The 15,707-nt window shown below is 33.0% G+C and overlaps 1 protein-coding gene across 1 annotated transcript in view; it reads right to left on the reverse strand.

Moving 5' to 3' along the window:
- LOC135130014 (uncharacterized) overlaps positions 1-15,707 on the reverse strand; it is a 35,190-nt gene that overhangs the window by 2,482 nt on the left and 17,001 nt on the right. Inside the window, exons 3-6 of the mRNA XM_064057310.1 lie at positions 14,047-14,161; positions 9,663-9,820; positions 6,415-6,563; positions 1,452-2,040 (exon numbers count right to left, since the gene is read on the reverse strand). Of these exons, the coding sequence (XP_063913380.1) occupies positions 1,452-2,040; positions 6,415-6,563; positions 9,663-9,820; positions 14,047-14,161 (1,011 nt within the window). The remainder of the gene's footprint in view (positions 1-1,451; positions 2,041-6,414; positions 6,564-9,662; positions 9,821-14,046; positions 14,162-15,707) is intronic.

Consider the following 15,707-nt stretch of genomic DNA (forward strand, 5'->3'; position numbering starts at 1 on the left):
AAATGGAACAACACAAAAATCACACAATGTCATACTGACAACAAAGATGTCAAGCAAATAATTAGTGGCAAAATTTAAAGAGAACAGAACGCAGTTTATTCGATCCTTAAACGAATATAATTGGCGCCTTATCCTTCTTCAAAATTTCTACGTAGTCTAACAGAATCTCGGGTGATATATGAATATCTATCTGCACGACACCATGGTCATTTCCCAGCAAATGATCTTCATTTTGAATTGGAAGAACTGACATGGCATGAACGAAATCGTTTTGCCCTCAGGATGTTAAAAACCGAACTCTTGACTAATCTGCATTTGTCTTGTGATCTGCTGTTGACTCACGTGAGGATTATTTTCTACAATTTCAATCAGGGCAGCTTCATTTTCTGAAGTTGTTACTATAGGACGTCTAACTTTAGTTATGTTAAATTGATCAAGTTGTCTAAATTTTTTTTTTCGAGTTTTCTGAATACTTGGTTAGAAGGAATTGTATCGCCTGGCATGTAGACGAACGGCAGCATCGAAATTTCCGTCACACTTTCCAAAAGTTAAAAGCACATCGTTTTTTCGGAATTCGAAAGTACTGTTAGTAAAAGTTGGAAGGAATTTACTTAACTGTTGGAATTAATGTGTAGTAACTTGGGCGCAATCGTTGCCATCTACACGTTATTTATTATTTATAAAGAATTTAAGCGAAAACGTTTATGGAAAGTAAAATGTGTTGCCCATTCTTACTTATCTAGGCGTGAAGAGATAAAATAATCACCCTGTAATATCTGTATACATTGACAACTTTCCAAAAAACGACTAAACTTCTGTCAGAAAAAAGGTAGCAGAAACTAAAATGATACGAGAAACCGAAGAAAAATTTCATGCCGTACCTTATACTGTGCGACAAAAACGAAGAACCTGTATACATATGTAGAATATTTGACAGATTTTATAAGCTAGTTGAATACCAACAGAATTATCCATATTTATTTAAGTTTTTGGGCGTTTGAGTTTCCAGTTAGTATGCAAAAAAAAAAACAGTATCATTATTTTACGCAGTGGCTTTCTATTAGTTTTTTTTTTAAATCCTTGTGATAACTGCAGATTTTTATATATATTTTTTTGCTTTTGATAAATCTAAAGCAGATTTTGTTCGCACATTGACATTGTGTTTGTTCGTAAACTTTCAATACATATATATTATACTTCAGAAAATAATCTAACACGTGTTGTATTACCAGTATACGTCAGTACCTATCGGTTTTAGTTGAAATAATTTAAACATTAATCCGAAGTATGTATAATCGATACCAAACATTTCCAAATATATAATTTGCTGGATATGGACTAAATCGACTTATGTAACCCATTAATAGGTTCTATTAGTTCACTGCTACATCTAAAGCTGACTCCTATCAAAACTCTAGTTAATGCTTATTCTGTAAACTATGGCGGATTACCGTTCTCGATAATGCTAAATAGTTGTCCCTGACCAATAGCGCTTGGATATTCTCCGCTATCGACGTCTGAACTAAATGCCTTTTCTGTGGTGGCCAAAATATTCTCGACTATCTCAAATTGTTCTTCTGTCTGTTCATTAATATTTTGAGTCGTGGAATCAGTTAATTCGGTTGTTTTAATTTCTCCTTCAGATTTTGATGAGAGAATCATATCTAATGTAACATCCTCTTCAGGAGTGAAACTGGTAGTTATTGGGTCGTAATTCAAATTTATAGATACAGTCGTTGATTTTGAGGCATTTTGCGATCTTGACGTCGATAAATCTGTTGTACTCTTTGTGGATGACGGACTAAGCGTGTCTTCGGTTTCTCGTCGATGTCTTGTAGGCATACCGTAATCAGTACCAAGTGTATTGGAGGTCCATATCCAAGGTTTCGTTGTTTTGCTGTTCGAAGAAGTTTCGTCTGAAGTTATATCAGAAAGAGTGTTTGATAACGTGTTGGATAAAACTGGACTTTTTGTTGATTTATCATCGAAGTCGTCTGGTGGCATTGCACAGGTGAGTTGTTTTAAAATTTCTTCCCTGTCCTGTAAATAGAATCATATACTTTATACATATTTCATAAATAAGGGCGAGGTTAAAAACAGCAACAGTATAATATTACATTTATATATATATTTTTTTTAATTTTCGGATGTCTCAGTTGTAAGGGCATGACATTTGATGTATGTATAGTATCGGTTGATTTTTTGAAATTTATGCTCTAGTTGGCACTAACGCTTATGTCATCCGTTTCACTTTCACTTCTGACGTACGCGTCATGGCTAGCTAGAGCAGAAAATTAAAAAATTTCTCCCAGTTTGATAATGAATACTTAGTACTCTTTGTTTAATGTCAATAAATTTTTTAACATGATTCCTGAACTATGAGAATATTAACGTTGTAATAGATATTATTATTTATAACAATAAAGTTAATGTTTTTATTGATTTTTTAAATTTTTATAAACTTCGCTAACGTAATGATTGCTCAATTAAGGTGGTTTGACTGTAAATTTGGTTTAGGGCTAGGTGGTCGAAATTTAAGCGCTTCGCATTGACCCCTACGACGGCAAACCACTCGCAGCCGATATTACGTGTCGCGAAGAAAATGATGAGAATAATAATGTTAACTGAACGTCAGTTGATGATTTTAAAATACATATCCATGAAATAATTAATAAAAATTTTAATAATTTTCAAGTGTCTGTCTCGTTGAAACTAAAATTATTTGTGTAAATTATCATCAATAATACGCAATTTGAAAGCGAGTAGCGGGCAAGGCAAGGCTGCAGCAGACGGGTAGTGGGGTTAAATAAATTTTGACCGCCCAGCTTTAGTTACATCTAATCAAAGTTTTCAGTTGAGCTGGGTTAGCTGCGTACAAAACCTGTAAGTAAGCAAGACATTTTAGATGAGAGAATTCACGGCAGTGTTGTCAAGTACCTACCTATCAAAAACCTATCGATTTCTTATTGAATTGATACATGAATGTTATACAATTTATCATAAAGTTTTTCTTGTTCCGCATCAGTTTGAGTTCAAATTTGATTTTTATTATAGCAATTATTTCTTGATTTTTTCATAATTTTAAAATGTCATTTTTACGTTCTTTATCACGTCATATTTCAAAAAGTGTTCAAAATTGTGTCTTAGTTTTAATTGAACTGTAATATATCCAAAACTACTGATCCTAACAACGCAGCTTTTAGTGTAAGCTGGTGTCTTTAAATTATTTCTTCGAAAAATAATTATTTACGTAAAAGTAAGGTTCATTACTGAAGAGGTGCTATGTTGACATACACTTTGTGTTTTGAAGCTCCTTGTCAAGTGTAGAGGTTTTACTAACGCCTTTTGTATTAAGCTGTGCAAAAATCAAGTTAATCCATTTGTTGGCCCCAACAAATAGAGAAAAAAAAATGCATTTTGTGTGTATATATAAATAGTTGTTGATTGACAATGAATAAATTGGTGCTGCAAGAGGTCGAAAACGCTTGTGATGGTGTCCACAGCAATCCATTCGATGTAAGTGAAGCTGCGGTCGCTGCTACCGAAGATCTTGGAAGATGGGTATAGACTGACAGCAGTTGTTTCACTTACAGATAATGTATTTCTCGCTTATTTTGCGCAAAAAGCGATTTCCTATGAGACTTCAAGGTAACAATTTACTCCATGTTGAAAACACTGCAAGGTTTTTTATTACTCAAAATTTTTCGACGATTTAATAGATGTTAGTGAGATGTTAGTGTGGCGATCTATGAGCCACTTGCCGAAAGATCGTACTTTCGCGCTATTTGGGGGAAACCATCCAGTGGACGGAAACAGCTACTTCCCGGACAAAAGCCCCGCGGGACGCTGAATTACACCATTGTTTACCGTTTAATTTTTTTGTAAAAACGTTAAATGTATATTAGCGTTTTCTAATAAGGTTGAATTTTACAACCATCAAAATATGGAAAAGAAATTAATGAAACGTAAAATCGTAATCAGAGAAGCGGGGCCAAATCTGAATTTCAACACGGCATCTCTGTTATAGGGCCCTTAATTCATTATTTATTATAATAACTGTTTGGTTTCTAAGATCAATTAATTACTAAATGTTATTGTAATTACACTATTTTTAATTCTTTTCCAAAAATTCATTTGCACAGAGTGTAGTAAATTGCGTACACGAATCAATTTTAAAATTTTCAAATGAAGCGTTTGTGATACTTTTTAAATTGGGTGGCGACATCTAGAAATAGTTTAGGCAACGACCACCCATAACGGCTTAAAATTCGGGTAAGAAAGATCAAAGGCGCCGACACGAGTTGTCCCTACTGAATGATCTCTATACTGTGGTGGAACGTTTGCGCTTTGATATAGTGTCATTGTATAAATGGTTGCATTTGAGATCATTGATTTATCTTTTGTTCGTTTTATTCTCGAACACCCGTCGCGACATCCACTTCCAAGCTCTTCTCCGGGCGCCGTCAACAACGATAAGTCACCCGTCATTGCCGTACATACCTAGTAGAAAGGTCTCGACGGCCCATAGACGTCGTATCGGGGTGGCGTATGGGTTTCTTTCGTAACAATATGTTTGAAAGCAAGTCGTGTTTCAAGCAATACATCAGTAATCTCCAACTTTGACCGTAATCTACAATTTTGCCGCTGGTTAACTTAAAAGATTCAAGAATAAAAACAACCTCTCGTACATTGAAAATTTCAATATACTTTTGGTGAAAGTAACAAAGAAATATTTTTTGTTACTCCCCTATTGAATTTCACGAAATCGCTGGGAATTATACATTTTATTTTCTTGTATGACGACAAAAAAAAAACAATATTATACCAGAAATGCTTGGAGGCAGTATTTTATAATATTTTAAATTGTGAAATATCTCAAGGGATGGATGGTTGTTCTTAAATTATTAGTTCAATTTAAATAGATTCCCGTCTGGAATTCTAACATAGTTTTTGACAGTATTCAAGATTTAAATTTTTAAAGATTGAGTCGCTTTGGAAATAATCGTCTCAGATTAGGAAAAGGAGACGTTTGGGTCGATTTTATGCGGGAAATAAATGTCGTCGTGGATTCGAAAGGGTAAATGGGATTTTATGCTGATTTTGTGTTATGTTTTATATGTTTTATGATTCCAAATTTGGAACATTGATTTTTGAACGTACCTCTCAAAGCGATGTACAAACAAACCAAATGATATTTCATGTTTTTGACTTTTTGACCATATTGAACATGTGTTTTATGTATTTATGTGTTGGGGAATTCGATTTACGATGTACTCTTGTTTCATTAATTTTGTTTAATTGAGTTCGGTTGGCTACTTCGGGCCAAGTCAAGACTGACTAACTAACTAACTGAGTCATTCATATGACTGTTTATTCGCATACTGGATGCCGCCAACACGAGATATGCCGAGGGTGGCCTGCTGGTAAAGGAAACTTTACTGGAGGTAGCCAGTGTCGTGTGTCACGCGGTGGATGGAGTAAAGTTACTGGATAATACTTGAAGCAGCTGCCTCAGGCGCCAGCGAACACAGCATAGAGATAGCGTGGCGTTTGTGGGGGCATCGCGGCTTGGTTGTACGTAGCTGTGGTAGTGCAAAGAAATAATTCGATGACAGTTAAATCGTTTTAAATAATCAAAATCTGCCACCATAATGATTTGGGCATTGCTTTCCATTTCCCTTAGATATGAATTTACAAACCAGAGCATTGTATACCTTTAAGAACAAGCTGTGTTTATAAAATATGTGATCGAAATTTGTAATTTTGCACTTGAAAGGAACGAGATTTTTGTAACTGGAAAATAGAAAAAAAAACAACAACAAAAAGAAAGAACGTAATAAAATTATTCCCGCCATATTTTTGTGTTGTTAATTTCAAGATCACTCTTCCACCTTTGCGGTTCATCACTTGCATCAGAACGCATTCCACCTTTCAAAACACAACGTAGGGTTTCTCCACTTTTCGACTTTTCGCGGGTTTTCAAATTTTGTGCACATGTCTCAATTTTGGCGGAATGTTTGGGTTATTACACGGTGGTTTCTGACAACTCATATTCTCCTATATAAAATGGATTGTTTACGGGTTTACTACGCTGCCATATGTGGAATAATGCAGCTCGCGGCTATCGGTTATTCGGTTTCAACGAAAACTAAGTCGAATTTGAATTAAATGAAAATTTGTTAAAATCTTGTGTACAAAATCTAAAAGTGATTCCATTTGTAGCATTTTTATATAACATTTTAATTATGTACTAGCTTATTTTGTAAAAGTAAACAACAAAATGTTGTTCAACACATTTTGGTACATCTTGTATTTTTCAAGTATTTCATAAGATATTGAAAATTAACCTTGACAACACTGCTCATAATACAAAATATACTAACGAATCCACAGTAGAATTTCCAAAACACTTACCGCATCGCCTTTACACGCTATTCTCTTTGTTCCATCAAGACCACAATCTGATGTGAGTTCAAGGGCCAATTTCTCCGGTATATACAGGACTGTTAGAGATGGTAGTTCTGTCAAGAGGCAGCCTTTGGGACCCATTGCCCACGTAGGAACTTTAAGCCGAAAATATTGGAATTAAGATAATTACTAGGTATGAGTGTAATATATTATATGACTTATATACAGGTTATTCAGCTAAGATGACCCATTTATGATTTTAAAATAGGCTACCCAAAATACCGATTCCACCTGAATCTGGATGTCAAATGTTTCAAAATTAAATTGTATCAAAGTTTGCTAAATGTATAGAAACGTCAGTCAACGTCAGTGTCAAAAAAAAACGCATACGCATTCAATAACGAGAAAACCGACATGTTCCTTAGTTATGGACACGTTATGAAGAATGACACAAAAAGGTTAGCCGTACAGCACAATTGTATGCCTGACGATACCCTGACCGTTTGGCTCCAACACCCAAAATTTTCAAGAGGCAAGAAAATTCGTTGCGTAAGAAAGTGGCCTGCTAACAAGAGGAAACGGAACCAGACTGCGACTAGCTTGGAAAATGTAGTATAACTTCTTGCACAAGTTAATGAGAATCCTCATATGGGAATTATGGGACAAATTGCTATTGCTAGACAAATAAATAAATTCCATCTTAACCGCTCTAACCATCTGCGCCTGGAGCATGCACTTCGACCCACAAACCAATGACAAATATTGTGCTGCACGTCTAGCATTTTTGCGACATTCTCCGTAAATAAGAATCATGTCGGTTTTCTTGCTATTATCGTAATCGTCGTCTTCGTTGATTCACTATTAAAGTCTCTCCAATCCCTTAAATGTGACATGTGAGGGCGTATACGTCGGGAGGGAAAGGAATCTGTAATGTCGGCTAAATATCTGTCATGGTCTGACTTTTTGACACAATTTGACATCATGTATTTCGGTTTTTACTTGAAAAAGAGGCAAAATTTCGGTACCGGTGCCAAAGTCAGAACGCCATGGGCGTGGATGGTCTTCAACGGGATATGCAATAGGAAATTTTTTTTTGAGGTGTTTACATTGTTATCGGAATGTGTCTCAGGAATTATGAAGCTGCATTCTGGATTACGTTTAGTGTTTGCTTGGTAGCTTGAAGAAGTAGGAACAGGTAGCGGTGACTTGGATCCATGGAGGAACAAAGTAGGAACAGAGCCGGGTTTAAGTCTTTTATTTGAATAATAACAACTTCTCTCAAAAGTGTTTACCACAAATGTATAAATTATTGGCAATATTATCACCTGAAATGGTTTTAATGGCTATACATTCCCTTAGGTAAAAGATTCATGTTGGGGTACCTACTTGTAGCATTAAAAACCTTTTTGCACCACAACCTTTTGTTCACAGTGTTTGAAGGGAATCTGTGCATTATTTTGTGGTCTCTAGGATCCTTGATTACTACACAAGCAGGCACAGAGCAATATTTTTTGGACATTTTGATAATATCAATTCAAGCACAAACTGTTTTGGCGCGTAACAAAACGGATTAATTACAGGTTCCTGTAACTCCCGAAGGGGGTGACATCTTTTGATATTTTCCCTTTTGACAAGTCGGACGATTGTAACCAATTGGAGAGACTTTAATAGTGAATCAACGAAGACGACGATCGTAATAATGCATAGGCATTTTTCTGACACTGACGTTTCTATACACTTATAAGCAAACTTTGATACAATTCAATTTTGAAAGCATAGAAAGTATGAAGTAAACTCGAAAGATCCCTTTGATTTTAGAATTTACCATCAATATTAAAATTTTATTAAGGTGAAGTTTGCATCGCAACACCTACGCTATACGAGCATAAGCGTCATATTTACAATGCACTAAATTAAGCTTTCCTTTTCAAATTAACAATAGAGTTTTCAGAATTTCAATGTTTTAAACTATAATTTTTGTATATTAGATTACAATTTTTTGTAACTATAAAAAATTAAGAATTGATAGAGATTATTTGTATTTTAGTATGTGTTACATATCCCTTTCATTTAATATTTAATTTTTCATTTAATAAATTACTTTATTACATTTATTATCTACTAAAAAAAAGATCTTATGGAAAATCATGTCCGGAAATTTTGAAATTTTAATTTTTTTATTAATTTGGAAAAAATTACTGATTATGTATTTTTTCAGTGTCATTTCTTAGTTTAGCTATGTACTAGATCAGAAGTTCAGATCACTAATATGTTTTTGTGGCATCAGTAAATTACACATTTTCGTTTAGATCATTTTATTTTATAATGTTTATTTAAATGGTGGCAACTTACCTCATGTTAAGTGATAGTATCCCTCTTTATGAGGTATGTGTTCACAAAAAACACATTTGTAAAAATAATTTGTGTAATTTATAAAAATCGTTTTCAGGCGAAAAAATAATATGGAGATCATTTCTAAATTTAAAACTTATAAAATACAAATTTAAGATAGTAATTTTAGAACATTTGAGTATAAATTGTGTGAAATTTCACCATATACCAGTCGTTGTAAATTTCAGTCAAGTATTTTAAATTGGAAGGAATATCAATTTCTTTTGCTCTATTCGATATGAAGGGATTCTAAAAAAAGTTTGGAAGCCTTAGTTCACAATTGTTTAGATTTCTAGATCAACTCTAAACTTCTATAAAGCTGAAAAGGCAACAGCCTGAAAATAGCTCATATCTATTTCAAAGACCTTATTTAGCTCGTATATGTGAAAAAATATTATGTAACTTATTGACTACGATTTCAGCTATTTTACGAAACTTACGAAGTTTGAGAAGTCAAGTGTTGCCTATATTTTTTTTAAAGTAGCCATAACATAGACGAAAGTTATTTAATGTTGGTAAAAACTTTGAATATAGGTATATTTGAATGTTGATATGAATTTAAAAATAGAAACAAAGCGAGTAATTCTGACTCAACAGTCATCAGCCGCAGGTAAGGTGTAGATTTCGACACAGTTTCTGTAAGAGAAACTAAACAAAAGGTTCTTGTCCTACTATGGAGGGAGCATATTACTTAAAAGGGGCTTTGTAAAATATGACATGTTGGAAGCTCCTTTATAAAGTAGTATTATCCTTGTTAGAAAATTCAGCATCAAGTTGATAATTTAATGTAAAATTTGATGTCGTGCCAAATGCGTTCTAGATTTAAAAAAATGTTACAATATAGGTAAAAATCGGATATTTACCTGGTAATTCACATATAAATGATGCTACATCAGGTCCTCCGCAAGTCATGGGCTTCCATAAGAAGTCGGCAACAGGATCCATCACAATACAAATGGCTTCATTTTCTTTTGGTATAGGTTGTTGCCAGTAGCCATCACCGTTTAGGGGCCGAAAATTCCTAAAATGTAAATGTAATTCTTGTAATGTCTTAAATCAATGCAATAGTGTTAACCGTGGCCATGACAGTGTTAAAAAATGTTCTAAGGCTATAAAGAACTTCTCTCACCACTTAAGTACAATCTAACAAATCCAGTTTCTTAGACAAAGTATAAAATTTGATTTGTATGTGAGTTTTTCCAAAACAAAATTTTGTGATGACGTCATCAACATTTTATCAGGGACATGTTTATGAATTTTAATAGGTGCAGTGTAATAAGTATAATAACAATACTGTATTCTCAAATTTTGGAATTCTGGGACCGTTCTTGATTAGGTCAATAAATAAAATTGGAAATACCGAGGAGCGAATAAGCAAGGGGCGTGGTGTCATATGCAAAGCGAGCGCTTTTCCACAACACAGTCCATTAGATACACATATTTTCGTATTATGTATCTCAACGAGAGTTTTGCTTAGAAGGCTTAAAAATTGATAAGAGAACTACCTTCCCAAAATTTCAGGAAAATGGGGTGAGTTGATCTTGATGTACTTTAAGTTAATAAAATTTAGTGCTGCATTTTTTTTTATGCATTTAGTAGGTATAAGTAATCCTAAAAATATTATTACTTAAAATACGAAAATGAACTCATGTATTTAATATTCTTTACATTTTACATAGGATTTATTCAAAAAAGTTTTGAGGAATAAACAGATACATTTTGGTTAATGATTTACCATTTACAGTCTTGAATAGTTCGTAAGATTTCAGAGCATTCGATATTGCAGTTTCTAAGTTAAACTGTAAATATAAAATGGGAATTTATAAACCACAGTACTTGGGTAATTTTTTTTTATATTCTTGCTTTCCTAGTATAAGGTATAAGATAAAACATCCACCCGGTTAACGCGTACTTTCATATTTGTTCGGCGTTTCGTGGCTCCTAAAATATGAAAAATAGGTCTCTCGTCTTCGTCTGTCTGTCTGTCGATTTTTATTAGATAGATAATAATCTGCCCAATCTGCAATTGTCCCTTTGTTTTTAAATTCTATGTGTATACCTATTAGGATCATCATTTAGAAGGCAGAACGCTAACCAAAATTATTTTGTGTAATCGGCCTCACTGGATGAAGTCGCTTCAAAATTTTGCATGGTAAATGCTATTTAAATTTTATAAAACATACAGCTGTAGGTACATGATTAGCGTTTCACATTTTAATACTCTATTATTTTTAATAAATTAATTGTGAAGTTATAAGAAACATTATAAGAAACATAATTTTAATGAAAATGACGAAAATGTTGCCCATTCTGTTGTAAGCACGAATGAGCTCTTCGTTTAACTCCAACTGAAGTCTTTGTAATATTGATGGACACGAAATTTTGGCGCTTATAAGTTTTTGTATAAACGTTACACACATATACTAAAAACGTTCCATTTGTTACAATAAAATTTTACAATGTCATTATGAGGGGCTGGCTAAGCTGTTCACCTACTGAGTGTCCTATCAGCTTGGCATGCGTCGCTTTTATTAAACCAGAAGAAGGATAGCTAAGAACCGCTTGGATTACTGGTCTTCTACCTGTCCGGTCTTAAAATTGCAATTTATGGTGGGTATGAACCAGTGTGAAGTTAATTGGCTCAAACCATCATAAAATTTTATTGTATACAAAAGCAACATTGTTACTGTACACATGCTACATAGAGAAAACATTCGTCAACGATGTTATATAACGTTTTTGATCCTCAATATAGGCGGTTATGAACCGTACACTTAAAATATATAAGTAAATTTACAAAATTTTCGCAATACATTCTCGATAAGATTGATATATGTAAATTTAATGAAGTAAAACTAAATATTTCTTTAAAATCTGTTCTATTTCAAATGACAAACCCCAAATTTTGCAAAAAAACTGTTCACAATATGTTAGATGTGAGACAAACGAAAGCGTAGGATCAAAAGTTACCCCTAAATCTTTAAATTCATTAAGTACACACTTGTAACAGCAAGCCATTTACTTCATAATAAAAATGCAATTTCTCTATTTTTTTTGTAAATCTTTAATTTAGAATTAGAGAACAAAAATTCAAATTTAATACATACATATTATGAAACTAATTAATTAAATTGTCTAAACTCGACTGCAACTTCAAACAATCCTGAACAGGCTTTATTATATGAACTATATTTAGATTATCTGCATAAATAAAAACTTTTGGTGTTAAGATTTATTACATCATTGGAAAACTACTAAAAATATTTCAGAAAAACGTATAACCGAATTTGTATTTATGTATATTATTGTAAAGGGTATGTCTTAAATATGGATGTCTATAACACCGTATCTAAAACACAACCAATTTTGATATCTATGTTCTTTAGAGGCGAGAAAGGTTCCATATAAATAAAGTTGCAACAAGTACTTTGTTATGCAATTTCATGACGTAGGTACCTAATCAGAGTCATTGTTCAAGCGCTTTGTTGTATAATGTATAACATATCAAATGAGTCATCTGAGTTATGTAGGTATTCTTACTTCCCGATCATAAGCTAAGGAAGTATAGTAATCAAGTCCATCGGCCGAATGGCCACTTTCGTATTTTCTCGACGTGTATAGAAAACGTAATCTTCCTTTTCAGTCTGTCTAGTGTCTGTATTAATTTTTATTAGACACGTAATCTCCAAAACTACAGGACCGATTGTTGTCAAATTTTGTACGTATATTAAGAATATCATGTAAACGTAAACGTTACTTAAAATTTGGCTAATCATCCCCACCACTAATGGGATGACGTCATCTCCAACATTTTTAATAGTAGGTAAGTTGTTTTTTAATTGTATAAAATAAGATGCTCCTGCACTTGTGGTGTGTGAATCCGTGTGAATTTTCTTTTTTTTTAACGTAATCATGGTAAATCGGTAAGCAAAATTTGTTCGTTTATCCCCTCCCAAAAAATTGGTGCCGAATAAATCCTATCCAAAATGTGCAAAATATGATGAATGAAGTCCATACTTGTGGTTTATCATTGTATTAAAAGTTTTTAAATTTCTCATATAGGGTGACCCATAAAAATTAATGAATAAGTCATTTTATTTTACTGAAATCGGGAACGGCTAACTCCATTTTCTCACTTGAAATAAACGCGTAGCACACGTCTTTACCTTTGCTTTATTTTAACTTGGTTGTCATGAAAAAATAAAATCCGCAAAATTAAATCTTTTAATTCTTCGAAACAGCTGGATCTGATGTACTGTACTTTATGGGCGAAAGAGTTCCATCGAAATAATCTTGGACCAATTTTTCAAAGCTGTATTTGTGCGATTGTAATTTAGAGGCGAGGGAATTTCTGTCGAAATAACCTTCGACCAATTTTGTAATTTTGGCTTTTAAACAAAGCGTGTACTTTTTTAACAGGATGTTTTTAATTTTGGAGAGGAATGGATGTTTTTTTAAGAGAAAGCTTACATTTTTTCAGTGGGATGTTTTTTTAATTTTGGCCAGGAATACTCATACTAGCCCGTGGTCCTTGCTGGGCAATAACAATACACCGAATGCAGCATTATTACTGTTATTGATGAAATTGAGCTCAGAAATTGAACAGAAAAAAGTCGAAATTTGTAATTAAATATACTTCTGTGCGACGCGTGTCACAATTACGTCAGAACGAGCGAGCTATAGTCGGCTTGTTTTGAATCGGTTTTATTTTATTTTTATTCGCAACTTTCGACTTTATATATCTGCAAGCTTATATACAAACTAGTAGTTAGTTAAGCCCTCAGTATCTCATTTTCAGAAATATAAGAGTTATTTATTCCATACGAGGTGTATACTCAGTATAGTTTTTCTACGAATATGGTACAGATTTTTTTGCATCAGTACAACCACACAGCTAACAGGAGAACACAAACACAGCGCCTCTTCGTCTTCAGTGTTAAACTAAGAACATTTGCGCCTGTACCGCGGCAGCCTCACTTTCTCTCTTTTGAAGCCGGCCCTGGTAAAAACATTAACAACGAAAACGTTGTTATACGCAGAATAATCACACAATAGTGAGAATTTGAGCAATACTTCACAACATGCCGTACAAATCAATAAGAACGGTCATTGCTCTTAATATTAACACATGTACTTCACACATTTATAAGCCTAATAAAGAGTAATTACCTAAAAAACCTTGCGAAACGTCACTAAATCCTGTATAAAATTCTCAGCTAATAAAAATAAGGAAGATACAATACTCACGTCCATGTAAAATTAGGTCTATTCGTGGGTTTAGATAATCCTATCCATATATTTTCTGTGATGTCCAGTTCTTTTAAATAAGCTCGTATTGCGTCATATTGAGAAGTACTGTCAGCTGCAACAGAAAGAAAATTATGACATAGAATTTCAGTTAAAATTTATTAATAATAACACAGGGGAACAAAAAAAATCAAATTTTATGCGGTATTAGCTTTGATTGTATTTTCAGTTACTGCTATTGTTGTAGTAATCTGTTGTACATTTGAAATGACTTTAGTTCGCAAGATATAGCTCTTCACGAAAATTCATCCAAAAATGTTATTTTCAAACATTTCCCATCAAATCTTTCTGTTTCTTTATACAGCTTTATCTTACCGGTCAAAAATTTCTAGGAGAATCATAAAACAATAGAGTATCGCCATTGCCTTGTCAATATCCTAGATAAATATTTGAAAAATTAGGAATTAACATGAGCATTAAAAATTCACTCGTTGCATAGCCATTTGGACCCATTTCCTAACAGTCTTAGCGATTCCAGCTAATAGCAGTGAAAATGTTTTCACTAGTACATAAGGGTAGTGGAACAATGGTACTAAGTCCAATGGAAGCGCAAATGATGATAGATTACTGTTGAACTTCATAAACAAATTGTCTTAATTCGAGATATTGTAGAAAATCCTACAAAAAACATGTTTTTTTCTCTTTTATTTTAATTTTTGATTAATAATAATGTATACCTAACATATATTAGCAGTTTGGTTTGAAAATAACAGTCTTGAAATAAATTTCATATATTTATTACATATCTGAGGTCGTATAATGAAGATCCATTTATCTCAAAAACTAGAGCCGCAAATCTATTCGGCAAATCTAATATTTTTTTGTATTCAGCAGACTTTAAATACCCAAAATCGACTCTCAAAGTGGTTACCGCAGATCCACTGTTCCCCGGTGTAATAAATTAAAATTACAAATAACGATAAATACAGGGCTACTTTTATTTGAGTGTTAAGACATGCAATATTTAATATTCATCTAATAATTGCAAGCAGTGAAAATAGAACTTGATCATCATGATCACGAGAGTTAGAAATCAGCTTTTTTCATACTGAACAATGCAGTAAATACGAACAACAAAGTTTCTATTGACTTTAAAGCTGATAGTTTTATAGAACTATGACCAACTTTTTTTCTTTGTTTTCAAGTACGACAATATGTGTGTTTTGTTGGTTATTTTTTTCAGTCGATGTTAGCAACTCTCGAGTTGATTAATGTTCTGTAATATTTATCAGTGTTATAATATTTTTGTAAAATCTTGAAATATTTTAAATGTCGATGACAACTAAAACTTGAACTAGTTAAGTTTTGTTTAAAAAAGCTAGACATTTTATAAACTTAAACCAAGCAGAATAACTATAATTATTTTTCATAATACAACAAGATAAAAAAAATTAGTCGAAGTTGGATATACACAAAAATCAGCATGTTTTAGATTAAAATAATAATTATTTATTAAATACTCGTATCAATTTGGCAGAACCAAAGTTTCAAGTTAAATATGTGAACTGTTGTTAGGACGAAAAAAAGTTAATCGAAATTAATGATAAACGAAACGTTTATTTACAAAAGCTGCTGAAAATGTTGTTCACCGTTTTCTATAA

This window comes from Zophobas morio, unplaced genomic scaffold (assembly GCF_036711695.1).
Source record: "Zophobas morio isolate AGI-343-1 ecotype UQ-CSIRO unplaced genomic scaffold, CSIRO_AGI_Zmor_V1 ptg000017l, whole genome shotgun sequence".
NCBI lineage: Eukaryota > Metazoa > Arthropoda > Insecta > Coleoptera > Tenebrionidae > Zophobas > Zophobas morio.